The 13,454-nt window shown below is 37.4% G+C and overlaps 1 protein-coding gene and 1 long non-coding RNA gene across 3 annotated transcripts in view; one reads left to right on the top strand and one right to left on the bottom strand.

The window, feature by feature from the left end:
• LOC147020292 (Golgi pH regulator-like) overlaps positions 1-13,454 on the bottom strand; it is an 80,567-nt gene that overhangs the window by 24,599 nt on the left and 42,514 nt on the right. For both annotated transcript variants that reach the window (XM_085895588.1, XM_085895589.1), the window contains exon 9: positions 4,405-4,505. In XM_085895588.1, coding sequence (XP_085751714.1) covers positions 4,405-4,505 — 101 coding nt within the window. The remainder of the gene's footprint in view (positions 1-4,404; positions 4,506-13,454) is intronic.
• Positions 8,356-9,182, top strand: LOC147020293 (uncharacterized). The gene is made up of 3 exons (XR_015061743.1): positions 8,356-8,506; positions 8,714-8,771; positions 9,067-9,182. It is a non-coding gene; the product is annotated as an uncharacterized LOC147020293 (long non-coding RNA).

The following is a 13,454-nucleotide window of genomic DNA, read 5'->3' as shown; positions in this document are numbered from 1 at the left end:
TAAATAAATGGCCAGAACTTGGGAACCACTTGTCCGATTAATATCAAACCTTGAAAAGGCACATGCTCAGGTCCACAGCAATATAGCTGGCAAGTTTCAATTAGATCGGACCAGTGGTTGTCGAGAAACAGCGGTCACAGACAGACACACAGAGATTGCTGGAATTATAGAGATTCATTTACATTTCGTTTTCGATTTTAGACCCATGTTCACAATAAGCGTCTTCTTCTTCATCATCTTATTCTTCTTCACAAAATAGCTTTTTTTCGTGGAAGCCGTTTTTTACCAGACATAAGTATATCAAACGCAGACCTCATGGATCTTGGTGACCACATGGCCACGAAGTGAACAAAACGAACACCAAATGTCTGCACGGCGGCCATGACTTCTGTCAAAGTCGGGAACGTCTATCCAGGGTCCATTTTCCGACTATGAACAAGACACCATCGATGGGTCGCAGGTGGGTTGTGCAATGTTTTTAAAATGTCGATAAAAACTTTCTGACCCCTTAACTGAAATAAACAGCCGCTGATTTTCTCTGTTGAGAACACATCGGTCAATGATGGCACAGAGTAATGCTATGTACAGCGGACAAAAAATGGCCGCCCGGAAGTCAACCCTCACAAAAAAAATTCATATATGAATAAAATTGGGGTCGGCAGGAATTATTGGGACAAGTCAGGTGACTGGAAATAACTTCTTTTTTATTTTTTACTCCTAAATACAAATAAATATATTTCTATATTCAACATCGAGGCTGAAAGAAGACAGAGGGCATGAAGGCAATGCAATGACAGTGCCGAAACAGGCAAACATATCAGGCAATTAAGGAAAGGAATGACGAGGAAAAAAAGGAAAGAAAGAAGGGGAGAAAACAATTAAACCTGTAAGCAGTAGTGCTGAGTTGAGGAGTCGTCGTCGTGAAAAAAAGATTCAGTCTATCAGCTGAGATCCGCATTTTTAGTGTGAATACTCATTTCACAGAAACAAATGAAAAATGTGCCAGATGATGCTTACACTACCCTATTTTTTAAAAAATCCATGATGGACTCCTATTTGCGGTAACTTTCTTGGGGAAAATCACCCTGTTTCTGGAAGTACCCATCCCTACTTGTTTGAAGTGTATTTAAGCCGATTGTGTATGTCTTTTCTTTTCTTTTTTCAAATAATTTTCTACTTTCTATTCATCATTGAATAAGACGAGACTCAAAATATTCCAGCAGTGAAAGAAAGCTGTCGAGGTCCTACAAAAGGATTAATTTATCCCTTTGAGAATGGACCATACGTTATTTGTGTGAATGGCTCTGTTGGTGTAATTTACAAAAATTGACCTGAAAGAATTGACTTATGCTGATGATACAGATGTCTTTATATTACAGCTTATAGACACGCACATGAAATTGGGCAAGTAGTCAAAGACCAGCATAACAAAATCGATCAGGTAAAAATCAAACCTATTGCCAAAATTGTATCTTCAAATGTCAAGCCAGGAATTCTGCAGATCTGATTGGGATGCATGCTTTCACCAAATGTGATTCTATTTGTGCTTTTGCTGGTAATGGAAAAGCTAAAGCACTGAAATTTCTGATGCAGCATCAAGATTTTGTGGAAGCCTTCACATCACTTGTAAACACATGGGCAGTACCAATTGAAATTGAAAATTCAATTTCAAAAAAGTGGCTTGCCAGTAGCCCTGCCCCTGACAGAATCATGGAAATGTTAAGCTGTGCATGCAAGAGATCTTGTAAAATTGACCCATGTTGTTGTTTGCAAGTCGGGTTGAAATGTACGGATCTATGCGCTATTCATCGTGATGAAATGGCAATAGAGGAAGAACAAACTGATCTAAAGGCATCTGTTGAAGGTGATAACCGAGGACGATTTATAAAAACAGTGCAGTTATGTTGCTGCAGATTTTTTTATGTTAATTAATGGATTGGTCATCAGAGACTCTACGAGATTTGGATATGACTGCAATTTACAAGGCAAGATCCATTTTCAACTTTAAAAACTGGTTTTCTCGCTCAAATCATCCGAAAAGCTATGAGTTAGTTGAGAGTGCAATTTCAAAACCAAATACTGTATTTCCTCGAATAACCGCCCCGGGGTGCTTATCAATTCAGGGGATTCCTTGAGGGACACTCATTTCAAGGAAATACGGTACACGCAATGATGTGCGACTTGCAAAGTTGTAAGAACGTTTCTTAGGAGAAAATATATTTTGATCATTCATTAAATTTGAAGAACATATTGATAAGCTCAAGTTGAGAAACTACCACTTTCAAATGTCCATCATACCTTTTCATAATCTGTTTAACAAAGCACATATTTAAACCATATTTCACTTGTTTTGGCCATCTGGGTATTCGGCACTATATAGCTGAAAGACTAATTATGAGTAGTGATGGGTGATGATGCAAGATGTTGAGCTACTGCCAACGTCAAACCCTGGAGAGACAACTGTTGCAGCACAGTCTCTGCGAAACAGGTGAATGTATGCAGAAAAGGTGAACTTTTCCTGTTTTGGTGCATGTAACGATCGTGCCATCCATAATCGCACTGCCCAGCTGCAGCCTGCCCTGGTGTTTGCCATGGTTCCCAAGTTACTCATCTGGTTCCCATGTGCAAGTGTGTGGTTTGTCTTGGTGCTCCAAGGTGTAGCTCCACAGTTTGATTAACTTATTTGAGTTATTGCGAGTCTTCCATCCGTATCTGTTCTGTGCCAATAAATATTTATTTATCTTTCCTATGGCTGCATGCGTATCAGTTCTTGTCATCTTTCCCACTTCCCACGTGTCAACAACATGGATTATCAAGAACCCCATTGGGAATAAATTGGTTTAATTACCTCAATTAATAACAGGCGTGGAAGTACATTACATACGGAGCTACGAGATAGTCCAAACCGCTCGCTACTACTTTACCAAATTGAGCCTAAAGTCTGTGTTCATTCTCAGAGTTATTCTCTGGCGTGGTCGGTCTCCCGAACGTAGTCGGTCGGTTTAGGATTTGGGGGTATGGGCATCATACACGCAACCGTATCTTGGATAAGCAGCCGGGTACATTTTGGGGGGTATACGCACCTTAGGGTTTCCTTCCCTTTAGTGTATGCATGTTTTTTTGTGGTGCAGAATCCAGATTGTTCTCTAACAACTGCAAACCAAGGTTATGAATGATCGTACCGGTCGACTACCAATCAATTGGATCTTTGTCAGTTGGGGTCTGTGACTTCTGAGTGGCGGCGCAGTAATCACATCAACAGCGTAACGTTTTTGAAACTTGTATTCCAAATAAATGGATACAAAGTCAAATGAGGAAGTTCACCATTACATACAATGCAATATCCAACGACGACTCCTATGTTGAGTTGTTTCCGCCCAGTGTCCGTCCTGCCGGCTCAACTCACACGTGTTCACCTCGTCCTCTGGGGCTGTCGAACCTCAATTGAGTCTTGTTGCAGTGTTCTCTAGTACGCAGGCCCACCCAGGATGATTGAAGAGCTCAGAGGAATTATTTCCCAATACACAATCTGAATGAGTTTTAATCAACCTGATTATAATCGGCTCCGCGTGTTAACAACCGCTCGGACATTAACACCTCGTTCACTCATCGGAGTTAAATCGAGCACGGGGACGATCGAACACATGGATTGTCACACGTCACCTGTCTCTATACACGTCCCTCTTGCGGGTTTGTATTAGTAACACAGAAACACAGAACAATCCAGTGCCTTCCAGTAAATGTGATTCTCGTCCATGCTGGAAGTTTCGTCTGAGAACATTCTTGCACCTTCAGGAATCTCACCAAGCAATTTACAGTACAATACTGTCCTCTACTGTCAAAATTAGTTCATTACATCAAGCCGTTTATATTACAATTTACCAATGTGTGCAACAGCAAACATACAACATGTAACTGTCCATTTTACTCATTCCGATAGACATTTACTCATGCTTATTCACAAATACCACAACATCTATCTTTTAACTGGCATATGTAAGACTTGTGGGATAAAACCTGAAACATTGTATGGCTCGTCAGTTTTACAAATTTCGTTCTTGAAAGCTTATGAAGAAGAAAAATATAACTATGATTGTACTCAGATCGTTAATATTATGACATTTAGGTATGAACTGAATGGGCAAATAAATCGAGCAGGAGGCAAACAACAACACCCTCCCTCCTCAAATAACACGGTTCACAACTTCCCAAGCAGTGGCTTCAAGTTCTATCATTTACCTATCCTGTCATTGTCCGGACATATGCAAAAAGGGATTTTTATACATTCCTCCATATCAAACATTGTACAAGTTCCTTTCCCAAAAAAATAACTTGGTGGTACAACCTCAAATGTTCATACATGGTGGCAGACACAGGTAAACATTCAGACATACTCTTACATACCTTCAGTGGTGTGGGTAGGTGAAGCAACACTGCGAAGCATGCTCCACAACCCTCCGACCTTGGCTTCTTTTCCTCCCTGTTCCCTTTCCATCACTGCAAGCCTGTAAAATGAGAACAATGTGAACTAGAAGAGCACTCGGTCGATATCGTTTTTGGTATATCGTGTTATACATGTCATTTTTGGCCCCATCTGTCAATGGTGAAGAATCTGTCCACAATTTTTTGAATATATATCTACATATATATATATATATCTACATATATATATATATACATTTATATATATATATATATATATATATATATATATATATATATATATATATATCAATTTAGCCTTATCTCTCAATGTGAAGAATCACTTAAAAAAATTATCAGATCCGGATTTGGATATTCACCAAAACTGAATCGATTATTCCTCGTCACACATGCGACATCTCCACTAAGTTTCGTCTGAATTCGTCCACAACTTTTTGAGATATCCTGCTCACAAACAAACAAAGATGTCAGCTATAGCACGACACTTGCGAAAACCATAAAAGTAAATTTGACCACAAAAATAATTGGTGGTTGAATTGAATGACCAAATGTGCAACTCCTCTTCAAATCTCAAGTCAATCGGATGAAAATTGACAAGATGAGAAATTCAGCCGATGTTGACCTTTTGGCGATGTTGACCTCAAAAATAATTGTTGGTCGAATTCAGTGACCTGAATTATAAATCCTCTTCCATTTTCAAATCAATGGGATAAAAATTGAGTATTTTAGAAATTTCAGCTCAATTGTTGACATTTAGCCTGTTGACATTTAAAACCGAATCTGCTTGACGTTAAACCCTGCAAGGAAAATAAGATTCCACAACAACGCAAGAATTCTACAATGATCACTACGAGGTTGGGTCAAACAAATCCACATCAACCTCAAAACTAATTGGCTGGTCAAATTCAGTGACCTGATAAAAAATCCTCTTTAAATTTCACGTCAATCAGATGAAATTTAAGGATTTTAGAAATCTCACCAAAGTTGTTAACCGTTGGCCGATGTTGACAATTTGACATCAAATACAATAGGGTTCTTGCTTATAACAAACTCTATCATGTAGTGAAGTTCAATGAAGATCAGTTAAAAATTGTGACCAGTCGGCGATACACATTAAAAAAAAAAACCAACAAACAAGAAAAAGACGTCGTGCAAAGCACGATAGACAGATACTTGCAAAATCCACCCCACCCCCCTCTCCAAAGGTTGCCATGGATACATCAAATTGTCCATTTCATCAAGATTAAAATTGACAATCTTGATCAAAGCTCAGGTCAATCGGATGAAAATTGATTCTTGCTTCAATTCAACCATCAATATTGAAATTGATGATTTTATAAGTTTGACCTTGAATTGACCTTTGACCTTTTGATCTCAAAAATAGTTGCTTTCCAAATTCACTGACACAATATGAAAATTCTGTTCAAATTTCAAGTCAATCAGATGAAAAATGATTTTTAAAATTTGACCTCAAGATGACCTTTGACTTCAAAATCAATAGGCTGCTCAGTTGAGACAACTGCTAAAACTTTGTGAAGTTTCATGAAGATCAGTTTTAAATTGTGACCTGCAGGTGATAGACAGACAGACAGAATAACAAAATTGGTTTATTCTTCATACATTAAAGGGGTTAAATATTCAACTTAAGATGGACACATGTACAAGTAGGGTGAATATACTGATTCTGGTTCACTTTTCCCCATGTAAATGAATGGGGGAATTTCAGCGATTCATATTTTATTTCCCTAAAAAGTAAACCCCTTTTTAACCCAAGGTATATTTATTTGTCTCCCCTTTGAACCTAGAGGCACGCTATTCAAATAACCAATGCAATAAGATAAAGATTTGTTCAAGTAGAAAAGTAGTAATGTGATTTGTTAAAGGTAATTCTGAAGAAATATCTGAAACATGTAAGCCTCGGGACACTCTTTTTCAAATAACCAATGCATATTGTTTAGCTCACTCATTGAACCTATAAACATTTGTTCATTCTCAAATTCCTTCAATAGTCTAATTTTCTTTGCACAATAATCCCCATCTAAAATATTTTAAAATAAAACATTTGAATCTTTATATTTTTCAAGATACCCCTTTTGTGTCATTATGAAATGATATACTTCTCTTGATGATCTCATCTGACCACCTCCTGAGTTGCATATCATTTTTTGCATAAACCACGCCATAAACAAGTTTTGTTTCAAATGTTTTCAGTTCGTGCTGTGAAAATGAGGAAGTGTTTTGGGACAGTCATGCTGTGAAAAAATAGGAAGTATTCTGTGAGAGACAAGGCCTCATGTTTATCGATCTATAATTCCAGCAATGTGTGTGTGTGTGTGTGTGTGTGTGTGTGTGTGTGTGTGTGTGTGTGTGTGTGTGTGTGTGTGTGTGTATGTGTATGTGTGTGTGTATGTGTGTGTGTGTGTGTGTGTGTGTGTGTGTGTGTGTGTGTGTGTGTGTGTGTGTGTGTGTGTGTGTGTGTGTGTGTGTGTGTGTGTGTGTGTGTGACCGCTGTTTCTCGACAACCGCTGGTCCGATCTAATTAAAACTTGCCAGGTATATTGTTGGGGACCTGATGATGTGCCTTTTCAAGGTTTGATATTAATCGGACAAGTGCTTCCCAAGTTATGGGCATTTATTTACCAAATCAATGACAAGACACATTGTTGCGTGAGCGTGGCCGATGGAGAAGAGAAGCTCAGCCGCGTTCCCCATTACGCGTTACAACGTACGGACTTCCGGAGAGTGATGACTTCGTGTATTCTAATAATTTCTCGATTTCTTATGCGCAATTATAGATAAACACAATGCCGCAAGTTATGATCGTTTTCATACGAGACGGTACATGCATTTCGGTAACAGAGTGCTGGTATGCTCTGAACCAGGAAGTAATTTTTTTTTCTCTCCTCTTCTCTTTGTTTTTCCTTGCGATGACATTGCGAAAAGGCAAAATACATTGAAGCTAATTGAATAATTGGCCATTAAAACCTAAATTGCGAATCATCGTAACTGCGAATATGCGAATTTCCGCACCACGCACGTACGGGCATGCGAGAGCGAAGAAACGGCCTGTGTGGTTGTTGTTTGTTGCTCGCAGTTTGAATATTTATTTATAATTTTTTTTTTTTTTTTTTTTACGGGCACGTACTAGTATTTTAAATCAGAACACTAACATGCTTTTAAACGCAAGTTTAATCAAAATCATTTGAAGCATTTTAATTTTGATTTTAAAATCAGTCAAACTACTTGAGAATGTATCGCCCACGTATTTCCCAAGCTGTCTCACCCGAAGCGTCATTTCCTGTGGCCACACCCGATGATTAGGCAATTTCCTCATCGTTGCCTTATAAGTGATTCGCCAGACAAAGTTTCTGCCAGAGGGGATTTTCATTTTTACCACCTTGTACCAATGGTTTTCAACTGAGACATGAACTCTTTCTTCTGACGAAGAAAACAGCTCACCACAAAGTTGGCAAGTTTGTGTATGGGTTCCTCTTTGAACGATCAAGCAATTGATTATAAAATAAATCGTGATAATGCTAATATATATATATATATATATATTTTTTTTTTTTTTTTTTCCTGGCAGGTCCTTGGAAGAAGAGCAGTTTACATATCACGACGAGGTTGATGAAATTAATGCTGTTACTGAAGAGGTCAATCATCTCAGAAGAGAATTGAAAAACATTTTTAATGACTGGCACGAAGTCTTATCACGGCCTCTGATCTTTTTGCCATCTTGTACTAATGGTCAACAACTGAGACATGGACTATCCTTCTTCTGACAAAGAAAACAGCTCACCACAAAGTTGGTAAGTTTGTGTATGGGTTCCTCTTTGAATGATGAATCAATTGATTATAAATTAAATCGTGATAATGCTAAAATATTTATATTTTTTCCTGGCAGCTCCTTGGAAGAAGAGCAGTTTACAAATCACGACGAGGTGCATGAAATTAATGCTCTTATTGAAGAGGTCAATCATCTTAGAAGAGAATTGAAAAACATTTTTAATGACTGGCACGAAGTCTTATCACGGCCTCTGATCTCGAGTGAATTAAACCAACGGTGAGACGTGTGTGTGTGTGTGTGTGTGTGTGTGTGTGTGTGTGTGTGTGTGTGTGTGTGTGTGTGTGTGTGTGTGTGTGTGTGTGTGTGTGTGTGTGTGTGTGTGTGTGTGTGTGTGTGTGTGTATCTCTCTCTGTCTGTCTTTCTACCTACCTCTGTCTGTCTCTCCATCTATACCCTTGACTCATTATTTTTTTTTTTTTTCAGCTCGATCACACAACATAAACTGTTGAAGCAATCTGGTACAACACATGATTTTCTGGAGGTAAATGTTTCTGAATTATTGTTGTTATTTGTTTATTTATTCTTTTATTAATATCACTCTCTTTTGAATGTAGCCTTATGGTTGTTGGTTGCATCATTAGTTTGGACGCGGTTATGCCAGTACACTGGAATTCATTTTATTGGCCGCGGAAGGATGACAGGCTGAGTCGGCCTCCTGGTGTGTTAATTCAGTGGTCAACGAGGCTTGAACTTAGAACCAAAACCAGGCTTATTAATATTACCATGTAATTATCTTTATAAAACCTAATAATTATCCACTTTTTGTTTCAAAACAGAATATGGTGTCCGAGTTTCGAAATCACAAGACATCTGAAGAAGATTGCTGAGAATGATTATACATTCTCGCAAATGAATAATCAATATTTTCAATTTTGATTAATTCTATTTGTTTTGTTTACAATTATTTGATTTTGAATTACAAAAAGAGAATGAAGACATGAAGAGGAGAGGGAGGGAGGGGGAGTAGGTGCGCTCCCCCAACGACCCATCACCCCCTCATCCCACCCCTCCCCTCCCCGTGTGTGTGTGGGGAAGGGTGGGGGTGGGATGAGGGAGGTGGTGGGTCAAAGGTGGGGGTGCACAGGAGGGATGAGGGGGGTGGGGCTTGTGTGGGAGGGGTTTGTGTGGGAGGGGTTTGTGTGGGCAGGGTTTATGTGGGTGGGGCTTGTGTGGGAGGGGGCTTCGGTGGGGTTTGTGTGGGCAGGGTTTATGTGGGTGGGGCTTGTGTGGGCAGGGTTTATGTGGGAGGGGTTTATGTGGATGAGGCTTGTGTGGATAAATGGATGGGAGGATAGATGGGTGGATGGGTGGATGGGTGGATGGGTGGATAATTTTTTAATTAAATAAACATGTTGTGTGTGGGGAACTAATAAACTAATCACTAATTATGTGAATATGATGAATGTGGGTGGAGCTTGTGTGGGGTTTGTGTGTATGGAGCTTGGTGGGGTGGGATTTGTGTGTGGAGCTTGTGTGGGGTTTGTGTGGAGCTTGTGTAGGGTGGGGTTTATGTGGGTGGGGTTTGTGTGGGCAGGGTTTATGTGGGTGGAGCTTGTGTGGGGTGGGGTTTATGTGGAGCTTGTGTGGGGTGGGGTTTATGTGGAGCTTGTGTGGGGTGGGGTTTATGTGGAGCTTGTGTGGGGTGGGGTTTATGTGGGTGGGGTTTGTGTGGGCGGGGTTTATGTGGGTGGAGCTTGTGTGGGGTGGGGTTTGTGTGGAGCTTGTGTGGGGTGGGGTTGATGTTGTTGGGGTTTGTGTGGATGGAGTCAAAAAAAATTTCAATTTATCTTTGTCTTTTGTAATTCCTGTGAATAAAATGAACCTAAAAGCTCTTCCCCTTCCAAATCATATATCTTATAAGTCCAAGAAACCGCATCGAGAACATAAACAATTTTTAAAAGTTCGTTCATCCATCTTTTAATATAACCTTTTTCAAAATGAGATTTCCACCTATACATTCTTACGATATCACCAAATTTGAACTTAGGTTTTCTGACATTAATCTCTTTTTCATATTTTAATTTTGTAAATGTTTCTGATGGTTTCATATTTGTTGACGTGTGAATCATGTCATTATACTTATCCACAATATCCTGAATAAAAGATGACCATTGTTGTGAACCGAGTTGTGTGAATTTTTTATATAGTCTCTCTGTTGAGGTACGATTAAAACATTCAACAACGGCCTTCCTTTCATTAAAGGTACTGTATAATGTAATACTGTTATTTTTTAGAAAATTCATAAATGTCTTGTTATAAAACCCTCAACCCTCATCAGTCCACAATTTTTTAGGTTTTCTCTTACTTTTATTAAATATCTGTTGAAAGGCTAACATAAGAGTATTACCTGTTTTGTTTTTTAAAGGGACAACCCATGCGTATCTACTCCTCAAATCAATAACGGTTAAAGCATACTTGGACCCCTTATCATTATTGAGTTTAATCAAATCAGCAGACCAGATATAATCTACTTCCTTGGACTAAACCTTCCTTCTCTGAAACTTTGTGAATATTGGTTTATGTAATTCATCAGCTAATTTCTCTTCAATCTTAATGACATCATTAGAGCCTATAAGTTTTTTGAATTTCCAAGTCCAAGTTTCAATTTAGCACTGATCATCTTCTTCACGATGAACCTATCAACTTTTTCTCTCAAGGTTGGATTTTGTATCAGAGACAAATTATACAACATTTCTCTATCGGCTTCATGCTTTTCTTCCAAAGTTGTGGTATTCCCATAATCAATATCGTGTCTCATGCACACTTCATCAACTCTATTGATGGGCTCACTCCAGGATTTAGGATTGTCTACCTCATCTAATCGTTTATCCAAGTTTGTGCCTGGACCACAGAAAGAATACCCTGGTAGATGAAATTCCCCTGGTATTCCAGTAGTTGTAAATTTACTTCCTGATAAAAACTTTTGTATATCTTCTCCGAGTTTGTGTTTGGAGATAAATAGATTTTTTTTTGAACCACACACCGAACAAAGACCTTTTTGTATAACCCTGATATTTTTACTTTTAAAATATGAAATATTTTTAGTTTCAGTTTTCTTTTTACATTTGAGACAATAACTCATTTATTTATGAGAAAAATTCCTTTACAGAGAGCGAAAACATTGTAAATTTCCAACATGCACATTTGAATCTTAATTTTTAAAACATAAAGAATCCTTAGAAATGCCTTCACTCTCTCCTCCATTTATTTAAGAAAAAAAATAAAAATAAAAAAAAAAACTTTAATTAAAGTCAATATCCTGTCATTGAAAACGATGTCAACGGTCTTGTTGAAAATACTGCTAATAGACTTGTCAATTCTTTGTTTTCCTCCTCGGTGGGTTGTTATTTTCTGTAATACCACCAATCTTTTATTAATCTCACTGGCTTCCATATTTATTCATTCTCACTCTTTCCTCCCTCTCCTCTCTTTCCTCCTTCTCTCTCTTCTCTCTCTCCTCTCTTTCCTTTCTCTCTCTCTTCTCCCTTTCCTCTTTCTCTTTCTTTTTCTTCTCCCTCTCCTCTTTCTCTTTCTTCTCCCTCTCCTCTTTCTCTCTCTTTTCCTTTTCCTCCTCTTCTCTCTCTTCAACTTCCTCGTCCCTTACTATGCTTGAATCGCTTACACCCTATAGAATATCATACATATATTCATCAGGATTTCTTGTTATTCCTGTATCCAAAATAATTCTTTTACAACAGGAAACCAATAAAATTTCTTTTGAATTTCTAAAAGAGCCTGACCTTTTCTTAACTTTATAATTTCTTCATTATTTAACATTCTGATTAAATCTAAAGTTGTCAGTTTATCAACATCAGCATAATGCCAATCTTTTATTGAAAATACCTCATTGTTATGTTGTAGAACATATTTATTAAAATACCGAATACCCTTTTCTTGAAGGTATGCTTGGACACAGAAATGATAATTTTCTTGAAGCCTTCTTGCCGTTATTGATGTATTAGAAATATATGTTAGAATAATATTATGACACGAAACACCTCCCCATCTTCCCATAGTTAAATAATTTTGTATTTCCTTACTTATTGTAGATAATCCTGCTGTTTACCCTTATTAAATTCTTTTATTTGTTGTTTGCTAATCGTGTCTCCACAAAACTCATTCTCCATACCAAGTGGATCATATTCTTCCTTACGAGACTGATTTAATTGTTCCAGGTCTTCTTGGTCAATTTTAAATGACCAATTATACCCTAAATCATTCATATCATACCCCCATTGTTCTATTCTCATACAAACGATACGCCCTTCTTTATAAAAATTTATTTTAATTCGAACTGTAAATTCTGTAAGACCTGGAGATAAAATCAACACTTCAGTATCTTTGGAATACACGGCCGTTTTATTTAAGGATATATATTGTGATAAATCACTTAATCTCACCAAGTCATTCGTGTCAGTCGGGCTTGGATAATTTTTTAATTTATAAGCATTTTTCATATTAATATTTTTTGTTGTACTATATTTATATCATTCAACCTGGGCGTTTGTGTAATAATTTGATAAATCAATATCCAGTTCTTGGGATACACCAAAGATAAAACCATCTTTACCAACATAAGTCATTTATATTAGATTAAAAATAATGTCATGAAATTTTTCATTTTTGTTGAGTTGAAATAACACATAAAGACAGAATTGACCACAACACTTGGAATTTAATTCTTGGACTTGAAATGTTTGATAAACACCATTCTGTAAGAATTATGACTTCAACAGGTGGTGGAAGACCAAAACTCAAAATAATATTTGTCTTGATGATTAAAAATACAAACCCAATGAGAACCGTTCCCATTATTATCTTCCAAGTTCATAATAATATTCTTTGTATTTTTGGCACGTTTGTTAATTCACCTCTCATACAAATAACCACAGTATGAATTTTTAATTTCTTACAATATTTGACAAGTTGTAAATTTGATGTTGTATTCTTTCCAAATTCTTTAAACCACTCATCAATGCTCATTTATTTATTAGAAAGATATAATCCATTACCTCTTTTCGTTAATTTTACACCTGCTTGTGCTATAGAAGAAAGCATATCTCCAACTAACAATCTCACTTTATCAGGCAGACCCTCAAGTTTTTCAACAAAATCTACAATTCCACCACTTCCACTAATTTGTTTCTCCAACTCTTTGTTGTGT

The sequence above is a fragment of the Eptatretus burgeri genome, chromosome 9 (assembly GCF_056783735.1).
Source record: "Eptatretus burgeri isolate ZD-2024b chromosome 9, Ebu_testis_v1, whole genome shotgun sequence".
Classification (NCBI taxonomy): domain Eukaryota; kingdom Metazoa; phylum Chordata; class Myxini; order Myxiniformes; family Myxinidae; genus Eptatretus; species Eptatretus burgeri.
Note: the sequence above shows the minus strand (reverse complement) of the source record. Positions and strands in the feature narration are given on the sequence as shown.